Source organism: Poecilia mexicana, unplaced genomic scaffold (genome assembly GCF_051168715.1).
Source record: "Poecilia mexicana isolate PSO_F unplaced genomic scaffold, ASM5116871v1 scaffold_5, whole genome shotgun sequence".
Classification (NCBI taxonomy): Eukaryota; Metazoa; Chordata; class Actinopteri; order Cyprinodontiformes; family Poeciliidae; genus Poecilia; species Poecilia mexicana.
In genome coordinates, this window is record NW_028263374.1 from 9830581 (window position 1) to 9843227 (window position 12647).

General features: G+C 38.0%; 1 protein-coding gene across 3 annotated transcripts in view; it reads right to left on the reverse strand.

The window, feature by feature from the left end:
- chchd6b (coiled-coil-helix-coiled-coil-helix domain containing 6b) overlaps positions 1 to 11581 on the reverse strand; it is a 65800-nt gene extending 54219 nt beyond the window's left edge. The window contains exons 1-4 of one of the 3 annotated variants that reach the window (XM_088005488.1): positions 11331 to 11581; positions 10271 to 10367; positions 9861 to 9915; positions 8341 to 8497 (exon numbers count right to left, since the gene is read on the reverse strand). In XM_088005488.1, the coding sequence (XP_087861614.1) occupies positions 8341 to 8497; positions 9861 to 9915; positions 10271 to 10367; positions 11331 to 11414 (393 nt within the window). In that variant the 5' untranslated portion in view covers positions 11415 to 11581. The remainder of the gene's footprint in view (positions 1 to 8340; positions 8498 to 9860; positions 9916 to 10270; positions 10368 to 11330) is intronic. The other 2 variants (XM_088005490.1, XM_088005489.1) reach the window with 2 other exon arrangements.
- Between the last annotated feature and the right edge of the window lie 1066 nt (positions 11582 to 12647).

The following is a 12647-nucleotide window of genomic DNA, read 5'->3' on the forward strand; positions in this document are numbered from 1 at the left end:
GTGCATGCATGGCAATATCAGACCTTTTGGTCTCCAACACCACCTCACAAAGTGTGAAACGCTTCCTTGGAAATCAATTATGTAAATGCTAAATTATGCAAATGGTGCGTGTGAATGAATCTATGTGTTTGGGGAGAAAAGGTTTTGGTTTGGTTTCAGCCTGAAAGTCAGGAGAGTAGAGAGAGAGGGAAAGAGAGAGAGAGCGAAATGAGGGAAGAGGAATAAAATTAGGATTAGTGTGGAGAATGTCACAGGGAGACGCGGTGTGCACAATTTAACTCTTGATTTGGCTTTTTAATCAGGAAGAAAGACGGAGACAGATGCAAATACAAACAGAGAAGAGAAAATACCTGAAAATTGTGGCTAATTCACTGACATCCCTCCCCCTGTCATATCATAATGGAAGTAAGCATGTTATCCATCACTTGTGCCAGTAATAATGCATATCTGTGGTAACGCTGAGCCCCTCAATCTGAACTTAAGATTTATCAGAGCTGCTAAATTAGCTAAAAAGCAGCATTTTTCAAAACCTTTGAATTAAAAGGCACATACATCCACTTTCAAGCTTCAATGTGAAGTTGTTTAGTATTTACAAGGTTTTTATTTTTTTTTTTAATAGTCTGTTTTTATTCTATTATTACCGCTACAAAAAAAAAGTAGTTTTGAGGTACAACTATCAGGGATCAGGGATAACATTATGACTGCTAACAAGGGAAGTGCGTACCACAGAACACCTCTTCATCATGGCAGCTGTGAATGTTTGGGTATATTAGGCAGTAAGTAAACATTTCAAGCGTTTGATTACATTGCATTAATGCATATTATTTGACTTTTACGGGCAATTAAATCATTAATTTGGCTGCACTGGGTATAAATATTTTATTTTGCCATATAAAATAACATGCATTTTGCCGTGTTTTTGCAGTCGTTTTAGTTTGGCCAAAGGGGAAACTCTCTAGGCGCCTCATAGTGCAGCAGTAGAGCGGCCACCCGATAAACGGCGGCTTTTAGCCCTGGAATCAGCCATCCGTGGTTCAACTCTCAACCTCAGGATCTTTGTAGCATGTCTTTCCCCATCTTCTCTTAACTCCTTTCCTCTGAAAAAGGAAATACTTAGAATAAAGGCCACCAGCCCCACAAAATCTTCTGTAAAATGAAACACTTTCACCTTTTCACATGAATGGAATTGTCCAAGAATAAATGCAAGCCTCCCTAAAAATCATTCAGTTGTTTAGGCATTACAATTGTGCATTTCATTTTCATGGTCTTCGTGGATTATTTGGAGTCATTTTAGTTTGGTAGAAAGGATAACTCCATATCAAGTATGGCCGCCTCACACTTTTACAATGGGATAATATGACAACAATAAGTGCAGAGCCTCTTGACAACCGCTCAAGTGTTTATGCACTGCATTTATAAATTTGTCACCACACCACCTGTGGGTGATATGTATATCTTCCTATAAAATGAAGATGTACATATCACCCACAGTAAATTAAAAAAAAAATACATGCAGACATGAACTCTTACATGCTCATGCACACGAGGTGTAGCAGAAATACCAGAGGCATGAATTGGTTAGTCTAGCTGTTTGCTCATTAAATGTGAGGTTTCTTAACATAACCGTGGGAGGTTAGATGAATTAACACTTCATCATCAGCCTTCTCTGGCACACAGACTGTCACAGAGACAGAGAGGGGAGAGAGAGAAAAAAGACACTGCCAAGGATATAGTGAGAAAGAGAATGCAGAATAAAAGACGGATGCTGATAAAAGGAAAATAGGTTTTGTTAGACAGGAGACAGAAGAGTTGTGCAGTTATCTGCTCAACAAATGTGCACAAAAATCAGACTAAGCATGGTTATAATTGTTATAGATTAGGTCAGGTACATTTGTTAGTATCTAAAAAATAATAATAATAAAGCCTTTCTGCAAAATGTGTATATCTTTGCCACCACAAATAAATGTGATCATATGTGAAGAGAAATGACAAATGTTTATTTATCCTATAAGAACTGGTCTAACAACTAAACTTCTATAAAAACAAGCATGATGGAATTTATTTTCATGGTAAGTCTTGTCCAGCTGACTCATTAATTACATCCCAGTAGCTCTCTGACGGGATGGGTGCTGTGCTCCAGCACATCGAACCTCTCAGCCGACAGAGTTTGTGCTCGACAGATCAAAATCTGCTCAACCTGAGGCGTTATCTGCTCGACAGCATCTACAGCTGCTCAAAATGAAGGGGGCAAGCTTTTGCATCTATGAATGAGCAAGCACACGCAAAGGGCTTATGTGATTTAACATTAAGAACAGATGTCAATTCTCTGGTGAGACTAAGGTGAGGCAGCTTAGACTTAGTCTTAATGCCAGTTTTTTTTTTTTTTTTAGTGTTTCTATGTGAGGTAAATTCAAAAGCACGGCTGTGTGTGCAAGTTCAAAGGGTTATAAAAGTATTCAATCACCCTTTGACATTTCGTGATGCAACAACCTCACACTTCGATGTATACAATAACAATTTCACACCATACCGTCTAAAGCAGTGTTGAGTCATAAATGTAGAAGTCGGATTCTACTTTATAAACATCTGACACCAAAGCTGAGCTTTATTGTCAGCGTGCATTATGCCACGTGTAACTGAACACCAGCACTGTTAATCTTCCTAAACAATTTCATTACCTCTTTAAAAAAAAATAGTAGCGGTAACACAATGGTTGCTAGTCAGAGTTTATTAGAACATAGATTAAGTTAAATACAGCAAAATTCTGGAAGAAAACATGCAAAGATGGAGATTAACATTTCAGCAAAGATGGAGATTTACATGGAAAAATCCACAATACAATGGATTATAGATTAAGCCATATTCATAGTTAGAATGATCTAGTCTAAAGAGAATGTATCGCATATTTTTAAAATGTGATGCATTTTAAAAATGTATCACATTTTCCACCCAGTCACAGATGTTTCCCATCTGTGACTGATTGAGATCAAACTACTTCCTTATTCCATTTTATTCCTCTTAGACCAGTTATCTTCAATAATTCTTCCATTTCAGATTTTGGCTAATCAGGAGGTGAACTAGTCAACCAGCAGCAAGGATGAAGCATCGCAATTTATTTCCAAGCCTTGCAATAAACTACAAGGCTTTTTCTTGCTTATTAGCTGCTATATTACTTATTAAACTATATCTGTTTTTTTCTCTGGCTAATCTCTAGTCTAGAGTCTCAAGGCTGCTTCTGTCCACAAAGCTGCCTGATTTTAAACATGAGTAGTTTCAAGGAAAAATACCTGCCTCGAATGCTGTGTTTTCTATCAAAGACTGATGTCTTATAGAATGACAATCTTCCTCTTTCAGAGCAACAATACAGTTAACATTTCCATTTATTCTGCTAAAACATAAAAGCAATAAATCTTCAAATCTGCTGAAAGGATAATAGTTGAGAAAATAATGTTGCTTCAGGCTGGTTATCAGGAAGGGATGAGTCAGTAAATAAAAAACTGCGCTAATTAATAACAGAAGAGATGTGCCAGCCCTGTTTGTAATCATGGAGATAAAGAAAATTCTATTAAAATGTAATGATTAAAAAATAAAAAAATAAAAAATAAATGCAAGTAAAGAAATTAACTTAAGTTAGATTAAAAACAGGGGGGAAAAACTGACAAATGTCTTTTAAAGTGAGACAGCAGGGGAGACGGCTGGTTAGCAGGAACATCTTGGAGCTGAAAGCTGCATATTCAGTGCAAAACACAACATTTACACTCTAGTGAAGTGTCACTTCCTGGTGGTTTGTACACAGCAGCAGGGCAGCACATTGTTAACATGTGTGGCACCGGCGCCTGTGGTCTGAAGGCTTGTAATCTCAGGTCTGACTTTAACGAATGCCAAGCTTTTCAGCCTGCTTTTTTAAAATAATTTCTCTTGGACAGTATCAGGAGCATTTCCATGTGTCATCACTGACACACACACACACACACACACACGCACACAAAAACCACACACAGGAGGAAGAAGAGAGAAAGGAATCTAGAAGAACATGTTGCTCAGCAGCCCATTTTGCAGAGCAGGGCCGGGTTCCATCCTAATTTTAATCCCCTACCAGGAATGAAAATGTTCCAACACTGCCATCTAGTGCCTATTCACAAAACTGCATGTTTTTTGCCACACCGGAACCAACACACCCTGGAAAAATATTAAAGGGCGTATCAAACCTCAACAAAACGGCACCGCAACTGGTGAAAATGTGCAGTAATAAAGAACAAAAGACATCAGAGAGCATGAGGTGTGCTTTAAACACACAGGCCAAACAATCTCACAAGAGGGACAGAAGAAGGTGAACAAAATGCTAAATCTTTTATTACACGTCGTGATTCAACCACAAAACCAAAAAGATCCTCCTACAGACGGTGTCATTCTTTACGGATGAATAAAACCTGTCAGGTTTAGTCGGCTGCTCTTGATGCAGAGCTTTTCTTCAGGCTCAACTGTTAGGATGAAAGTATTCAGACCCCATTGAACGGTCACATTTTGTGACATTAAATCCACAAAGTTCTTAGTGGGTAGGGTACCAAGGTACCAAGAAGTTTTTCAGTAAATTTTCTAAAAAAAAGAGGATAAAGCAAATTATCCCACCACAGCTAGGGTGGGATAATTTGTCTTCATGAAAACAATTCAAGTGACCAGAAGAAAGCTACAAGGAGACCACAGAAAAACAAAAGCAGGTGCTCTGCTCGCATAAGAACTGAAACTTTTTGGCCTAAATGCAAAAGTTTATATGTGGAGCATATCTAGAACTTTATATCACACAGCATCTCAGTGGTGGTAGCATAATCCTGTGGGGTTGCTTTTCTTTAACAGAGACAGGGAAGCTGTTCAGAATCCATAAGAAGATTCAAAACACTTGAGAATGTGTCAGAGATTTACTTTCTGGCAGCCCAACAGCCCTAAACATACAGCAAGAGGAACGATGGAACAGCAAATTGTGTGAATTAATGGCCTAGTCAAAACAAATTCAATAAAATCCAACTGGAAATGCATAGTTAGACTCAACATCAAGGAATCTCAGTAAAGTTGTAAAGTCATAAAATGTAGAAAAATGCCAAAGGGAGGCACTGTAAAAAAAAATTGTCTCCCAGGTTATTAATGACTCATGAATTCAGGTTATTTAAAATCCATACAGTACCGCAAATAAAATAGTTCTGATATTGCTGTGCAAGTCTTCTACAAGAAATGTCAGCATAGACACACAAAAAAACAGCAAAAGCAATATTAATGTACAACTAACCCTGTACGAATACTAAAACAACTACTATGCTAATCTGTCCAGTGTTACAAATTCCTGATAAATTCAGATTTGTCTCTGTTTTGTAAAAAATTCTGGTTTTCCCCAGAAAATATTCTCCCGCAATTATCTTTTAAAACTGGGTCTTAATTCAATTTGCAGCAAGTAATGTTGCTGTTGTGTTTCCACTGGGGATAAAAGACGGCTTTGATATTACAGCACAAATCTTCACCCTCAGCCAAGAGACAGGTGGGAAATTCTGTTCTTCTCAGCCGGATAACAGACTTCTCAAACTCAACAGCCTAAACTCGATGCGCGTGTGTGTGTGCATGTGTGTGTGAGATGTTTAGCACTGAATACCTGGGCATACTAATTACATTTTGCCTGCGGCAGGAATGACACCCCCCGAGGTGAAGAGAACAGACAGGGAGGAGAGAAAGAAACACAGGAGATGCAACAAAGGAGAGAACAGGAGGTGTTAATGGAACTTTCTATTTTCTCCACATCTTCACTCAAGGTTTAGCAGCCAAATATAGACCTAAACAAGACAGAATGGCATTGTGGAAAAACTCAAGTTCTATACTTTGGAAGTCAGCTAACATAAATGTAGGAACAAAGATTCAGAAGTCAAATAATAAACCACAATAGTTCCTTGGTTTGAAAAGAATTCAAGAGGAAAGAAAACTTATCAAACAGAAACAATTCATCATCTTTCGTATATATTTATTTGAAGAAATGTCTTCAAATATCACAGATATTTATTTCTATGATCGATATGAACTTATAGATATTCCTTTAAAGTAATATCTATGAACTTGTTAACTGGCCTGCTTGACAGGCAGCTAAACAGACAACTGATTACAATACAAAAAAAAATAACGTTTTTTGTGATTTTTCTGATAAAGTTTGGATAATTTGTTACACGTAGTTCCATGAAAGCATCTATAAATATCAACAGATGTAAGTAGAAAATTCAGCCTTTAGATGCACAAAGCGGGCGGAGACATACCCCAAAAGACTTGCGGCTGTAATCGCAGAAAAATGTGGCTCTACTGAGGACTGATTCGGAAAATACATAAAACTGTGTATAGTTTTCCCTCTACTTTATGATTATTTGCTGGTTTGAGATGATTAAACAAATAACATCCCAAAAATTACACTCACGTTTGTGGTTGTAATGTGCTGAAGTGTGATAAATATCAAGTGCAACGAGCAGCCATGCAAGGCAGTGTAAACTGTTGCACACGAGGAGCCTTCCTGCACATTAATAAGAAAACAACTAGTGGCGTTTCAGACAAACCGATTTCTCCACACCAACAGTGTTTTTAGTCAGTAAGTGGAGCAGGAGAAAGAAAAGCTTGGTGGCGTACTGCTGTTAGAGACGTTTGTCTGCATGTTAGCAATCAGAAAAACACAAGCAAATTACAGACAGCTGCGTGCATATTAAAACATCAAAGAAACGAGCAGGAAAAAAAAAAACACGTTCAACTGAAGTCTGCTGAATTTTTCACCAAAAAAATCAAAAACATGACATCACAGAAAAGGGTATGACTGACCCGTCTATGAACTCTTTGCAACAAGACACACACACACTCCTCCTATTTACACACACACACAGGTATCTAATGCACATGCAATGACAGCTACCGACAAAGACGCACACACACACACACACACGCACACACACACACACACACACACACACACGATGTATCTCAGCAGTGAATGTCGGAGGTAAATGGCTAATTTGAGCGTTTGTGACAGGCAGCCCGAGGCATGGCGGCCAGCCGCTCATCTCTTCGACAGGTATAGCCTTCACACTTCCCTAACCTCCTCATCACCCCAACGGTGACACGCAGCCTGCATGCTGGGAAGCCCAGAGTGGATGTGATGAAACACACACACACACACACACACATGCACACACAAGGGTGAGGGGGTTGCTCTGTATGCACTCGTGTGTATAATTGTGATGGTGCCACATTAGAGTGTGTGAGCGAACGTATGATTTCAGGCGCTCATCCGGCTTCCACTCACATAAATAAAGCGCTTCCAACCACCTTAAAAAGCTTTGTTTTAAGATATACAGGAAAAGTGAAGCGTGTTTTTGAGCTTCCAGCTGTGTCGATGTTGCTAGGAAGTGCTGAAAACGACAGGGACGCTCACCTGCTGAGCAGTGAAATTTGAAGCTGTGGAAGCTTGTAAATCAGACTTCTAACAATTTCCTGAAAAATCGTTACAAGATAAGAGAAAAAAAAAAGAAAGAGTTTTTCATTTATAAACTAAGGAGTGGCTTCTGCCTGGTTTGGCTCCATTGTTTGGATGGATGAACTGAGGCTTCATTTTAAGCAAAAGGGACAAATCAAGGTGGGCAGAATGAATCTGTTCGGACGGAAACAGGTTTTTTTTTTTTAAAGGCGAGAGCGAGCAAAAAGCACCGGTGAGACAGAAGAAAAAGGTGCAAATAAAAAGGTGGAGTGGGGTCACATAAACACTCCGCACCTCATGCTCTCTAGACCTTTCACACACTTTATAGGCATCTGCTTCATAACCTATTATCACCTTAACGCAAAAAAAAAAGCTTCCACTTCCTTTCACTTGGACGCTCAGACACAATTCTGCTTCACACCTTAACACAGTAAAGCTCGCACAAATACACACAAGCAGACTGCTGCTGCTCAAACCTGTCAAATGTAGGCATCGTCAACAACTGAGGCATCTAAACATTATTGTACTCTGCAACCCGAGACCTTGTCAATTACTCTCGACATGCATACAGGCGGACTAAGTGGTCCTGACAGAAACAGTGCAAAAATATCTTTTAGGAGTGCTGAATTTCTAATTCTATTGCATCATTGAGAATTTTGAGCAGATTTAAGTTTCTATTAGAGCTGGAAGCATTGGCAGCATGGCATAAAGTTCATAATATTCAATTTCATCAAAACAAGAGAAGAAAGATTTATTTGTCGAGACTGTTCAGCGAGTTATGCTTTATTTGCATTAAAGCGTCATTTGAAATTAACGTACAAGCGAGATCCAAAGAACCAGACAGCGTCACTCACCAGTAACTTGCTGTTTTCAGGCTCTTCGTGGGTTCTCCATTTTCCTACGTAGCCAGGAGAGCTGCTCTTATCCATGTCTTTGATGGCTGAAGTCTCTCTCTCCCTCAGGTTGAGCTTGGCCAGCTGCTCCTGCACCAGAGCCTGTTGACGCTCATAGCTAACGTCGGGAAAAGATATGAGATGTTAACCTTTGATAATCCATGGAGAGTCCTCTCAGAAAACAAGCTATCATCCTCGAATAGGTATTTAACTTCTTCGCAATGATGGCAATGGGGTGGCAAAAATTATTCTCTCTCAGACGAGAAGCAAGACATCCATTTAAGTTTTTGTGTTTCTCTTTATAACTTAAATTGTTTCCTGTTTGTTTTGCATCACTTTAACCAAACGGAAATTTTCACTAAGATCAGAAAGGTGAGAGAGGTGATATTTGTGCAACAGCTGCCTTCATCACATCATCCTGCAGCCACTGCTGTTTCTGCAGCAGCCTGAGGGGGGCAGTATCTTCAACTACAAGAGACATGCCAGAGGTTAAGGTCTGCAACCAGCAGCTCCAAAGCCAGGAGTAGTTCATCAGAGCCTCCACAATGGCCCTAATAACATTGACAAAATTATTTGGAAACATCTAAGGTTAAATAAAGGGAAATAGAGAGTAGTTTAAATAGGTATTTTAGCTTTTTATTTAAAACAACATCTGCCTACTTTCACATCCTTAAAAAGTAGGCAATCCTATTTAAGACTTAATTCTCGTCAAATTAAATATCTACAATTGTCAAAATAAGTTCTGACTGGAAAACTTGACCTCACAACTCACAGGTCATGTAAAATACCCATGATCTTAGTTTCTCTGATGCTTAAGACCCTATTGGTCCGTGTGCTTTATATAATTTTCCCGCAGCAAAACTCGAGTGCGCTGGCAATTATGCTCAACCCCAATCTGACGTCCAAATATAGCCCCCTGAGATTGTCCTAATATAGAAGCAGCAGCTCTATCCCATCACGCTACTGCTGATAGCCAATCCTTTACTGAAATACCTTTACATCAGAAGTAACATGATGCACCAAACTTTCCATAAAGTCCCACTTTTATCTCATCAGTCCACACAATATTTTCCCCAAAGTATTGGGGATTACAAAGATGTTCATTTTTTTATTTTTTTGTAAACTTCAGATTGTACTGTGTGCTAAATAAACTGTTTGTGGTTTTGGCCTTGGAAGTCACTGGATGTCATTTCTGTTCATCATTTGAAAACTGCCTCTTGAATGACCTTTTTCTGATGTTGAAATTTATTTCATAAAGAACAAAAAAAATTGAAGAACTCCATTGGAGGGGGAAACTACTTTTTGATTATACTTCTTGTGTTTTGAAATCTTAAGCGTCACAGAAACTAAGATCGTGGGTATTTTACATAATATCGTAAATGTCAAGTCAAGGTGCAAAAATGAATATTACACTGTAAACCACAACAAACAAACCAATGTAGTGAACCTGACATTTTGAAAGAAACAAACCTAACACCTACTTTTTACGCATCTCTTCCTGTGTCTGTGAAGATGATGCTTCTGCAGATTTTGAACCTAAACATCAAAAAGTAAATATCAACATTAACAATGATATTATAGATGGGTATTAACAGTTTACAGAAGAGAATAAGACACTCAGTTTAAACCTGAACCAGATGGTATATTCTAAATAACACTTTAAACAAACATAAGCACATTAATATTTTCTTTATATTTCAATAACATGTTCTCATAAACGTACTGAGGCAAGTCTATAGATTCTTCATATATGTTTGGTGTGTTCTACATTTTTCAACACAATCCAGATACGACAAACAATCACACATTATCTTCCCTTTTCCAGGTAACCTTCTGAACAACGACAGCATAGAAAATGCGTGATACAAGAAATGTCACAGTTAGGACATACTTGGTGATGTCTTCTGACTGTCTGCAGCAGGTGGCAAAGGCCAAGCTCTTTCCGAACCAGGAGACTCCCTCATCCGCCGGAGGACATTATCAGTAAGCTGGACCAGAAAGATAACATAAGAACGTGAGCTCCGTTATGACAAATGTTATTATTGTCTCATCAAGACGAACAGTAGACCAGTTCCTAATCCTGCTCCTTGACAATTATTCCACTAGTTATTCATGTAGACAAGACATGTTATCTTTTTCCTTTGGAGATCAGTTTAAGATAGTAAAATTAACTTTTTTTTTTAAATCCCATTTTATTTTTAATTTTATAAGCGTAAACACAAAATTACTGTTTGCAGCTTCACACACACCTGCGTGCTTCAGATCACTAAAGTGCAAAGACTCCTGATTTTAAAAAGGTTGTCCCATTTGATGATCAAAACTGCTGGACAGAAAAAATAGTCTCCATAAAGGAGCTTGATGTGTTTTCACCATTGTAATGTGTTGAAATCCACCTGTATTCTCCAGATAATTGAATATCAAGACTTCTACCTATGTACAGGGAGTCACTCTTTCTGATAGTAAACACTTTACAGGATTGTGGGCTGCAAATGCTTCGCTAGAGTCATTGCTAATATCATTCTGCCTTAGTGTTGTGCTAAATAATGAAGTACATTTAAATAGAGACACCTGATTGCTACCTTCCCTCATAAAAGAAGCAAGAATGCGCTTAGTTTCCCCCACTGTGTTTATTGGTAGTCATGGAAGAGTTATTTCGCCCCCTAACAGTTAACTTAGCTGATATAGCATACAAGCTAACACTAACACAGGCTTTAAACGTCCATGTTACTAGCTACGGACATATCTGATTTTAATTCAGTATAAAAGTTAAACGTGCGTTATATAGACGAAAAGATAGTATAATCCTAGTTCATTTAGGAAACACCATGAACCAATCTGGCTTTCATAGCAAGGACCAACCTCAGCCTCAATACCTCCACAATAATATTAGCATCAATTGCCATGTCTAATTGCTTAAAATCGACTGGCTATACCACCAGCTAATTAAATACCTTCACTCCTTCAACTACTGTGACCTTCTCGTGTTCGTCCAGCCTGAAAGATACAGTCCTCGCTTTGCTCCCATTTCCTCCCATCCTGAGTGGACAGCCGCCCGTCTCCACGGGATAAAATTAAATATTACGACCTCGCTTATTAACAGTTGTAACAGCAGGTAGACATTAATGACACGACAGCCGGAGTCGGCGCCACGGCAACTACTTGTCAAAATACTCCAATAAAGGTCATTTCGGAGTTCCAGTATCCTCAAAGCTCATTGGTTACAGGAAATAATTCGCATCCAATGGAGTGGGAGTAGCTTAAGAAGTGCTGCAAAGCATAATGGGAGTTGTAGGTTGACAACTTTTAAAGCTTACATTTAAAGCTGGTCAGACATACTTAACATAACGTTTGGAACTTATAAAATGAAACACCATGGTGATTTTTTTATTTTTTTTGTATTTTCTTTATTTGTATAACCCAGCGTGGTAAAGTCGTAGTGCAAGGATAACTCTACTAGCTGACAGGTCTACGATTCGAGCAGCTACACAATTTAATCAATCAGACAATGAAATTTGTTTTACGACGCATAGTGACTTTAAAATATTTCATGATGAACTGTTGTAGAAATAAATAAATACTGAAATAATTGTGACATTAACGCATAAAAAAATTAAGCTATATTCTTGATTATAACATTTAAATATTTAACTACATATTGAAACATTTAGCTATGTCTTAAATGTTACTGATATATTATAACTATATTATTTTCTTATTATATTACTGTCATTTAAATTGTTACACATACCAATATTTACTAATAATTTATAGTGAAGCTTTAGGCCCTCAATACAAGAAGGCATTGACAGACTGAATGATCTGAGATTTCAAGTCAACGTAGAATCCATATTGTGTGATTTAAGTTTTGTATTAAAACAATTTTCAAGTGCAAACATTTTTCTCCTTGTACAGAACTACTGCAACACCCACTACGTCTTCCAAAAAAACAAAAACCATGAGCTTTACATGTCTGAGCCTACAGTGTTGTTCCAATTAACATCAGAAAGAGAAAAGCTTTTTAGAGAAGCTAAGGTAGTGAGTGTACAGACAAATCATCTAACTATTTCAAATCACAATTAGATAATTGCATTTGCTCATTTATGCAGTGGCAAATATGAATGAAAACCAGTCAGAAGCATGGAAAACCTTAAATGTAAATAGATTAATAACATATGAAATTCTGACAATAATCACTGCCCTCACAATCATTTCCTTCAGCTTTGCCGTCTATGGAGATATCCCACATAGATTGGAGTTTTCAGAGTCAA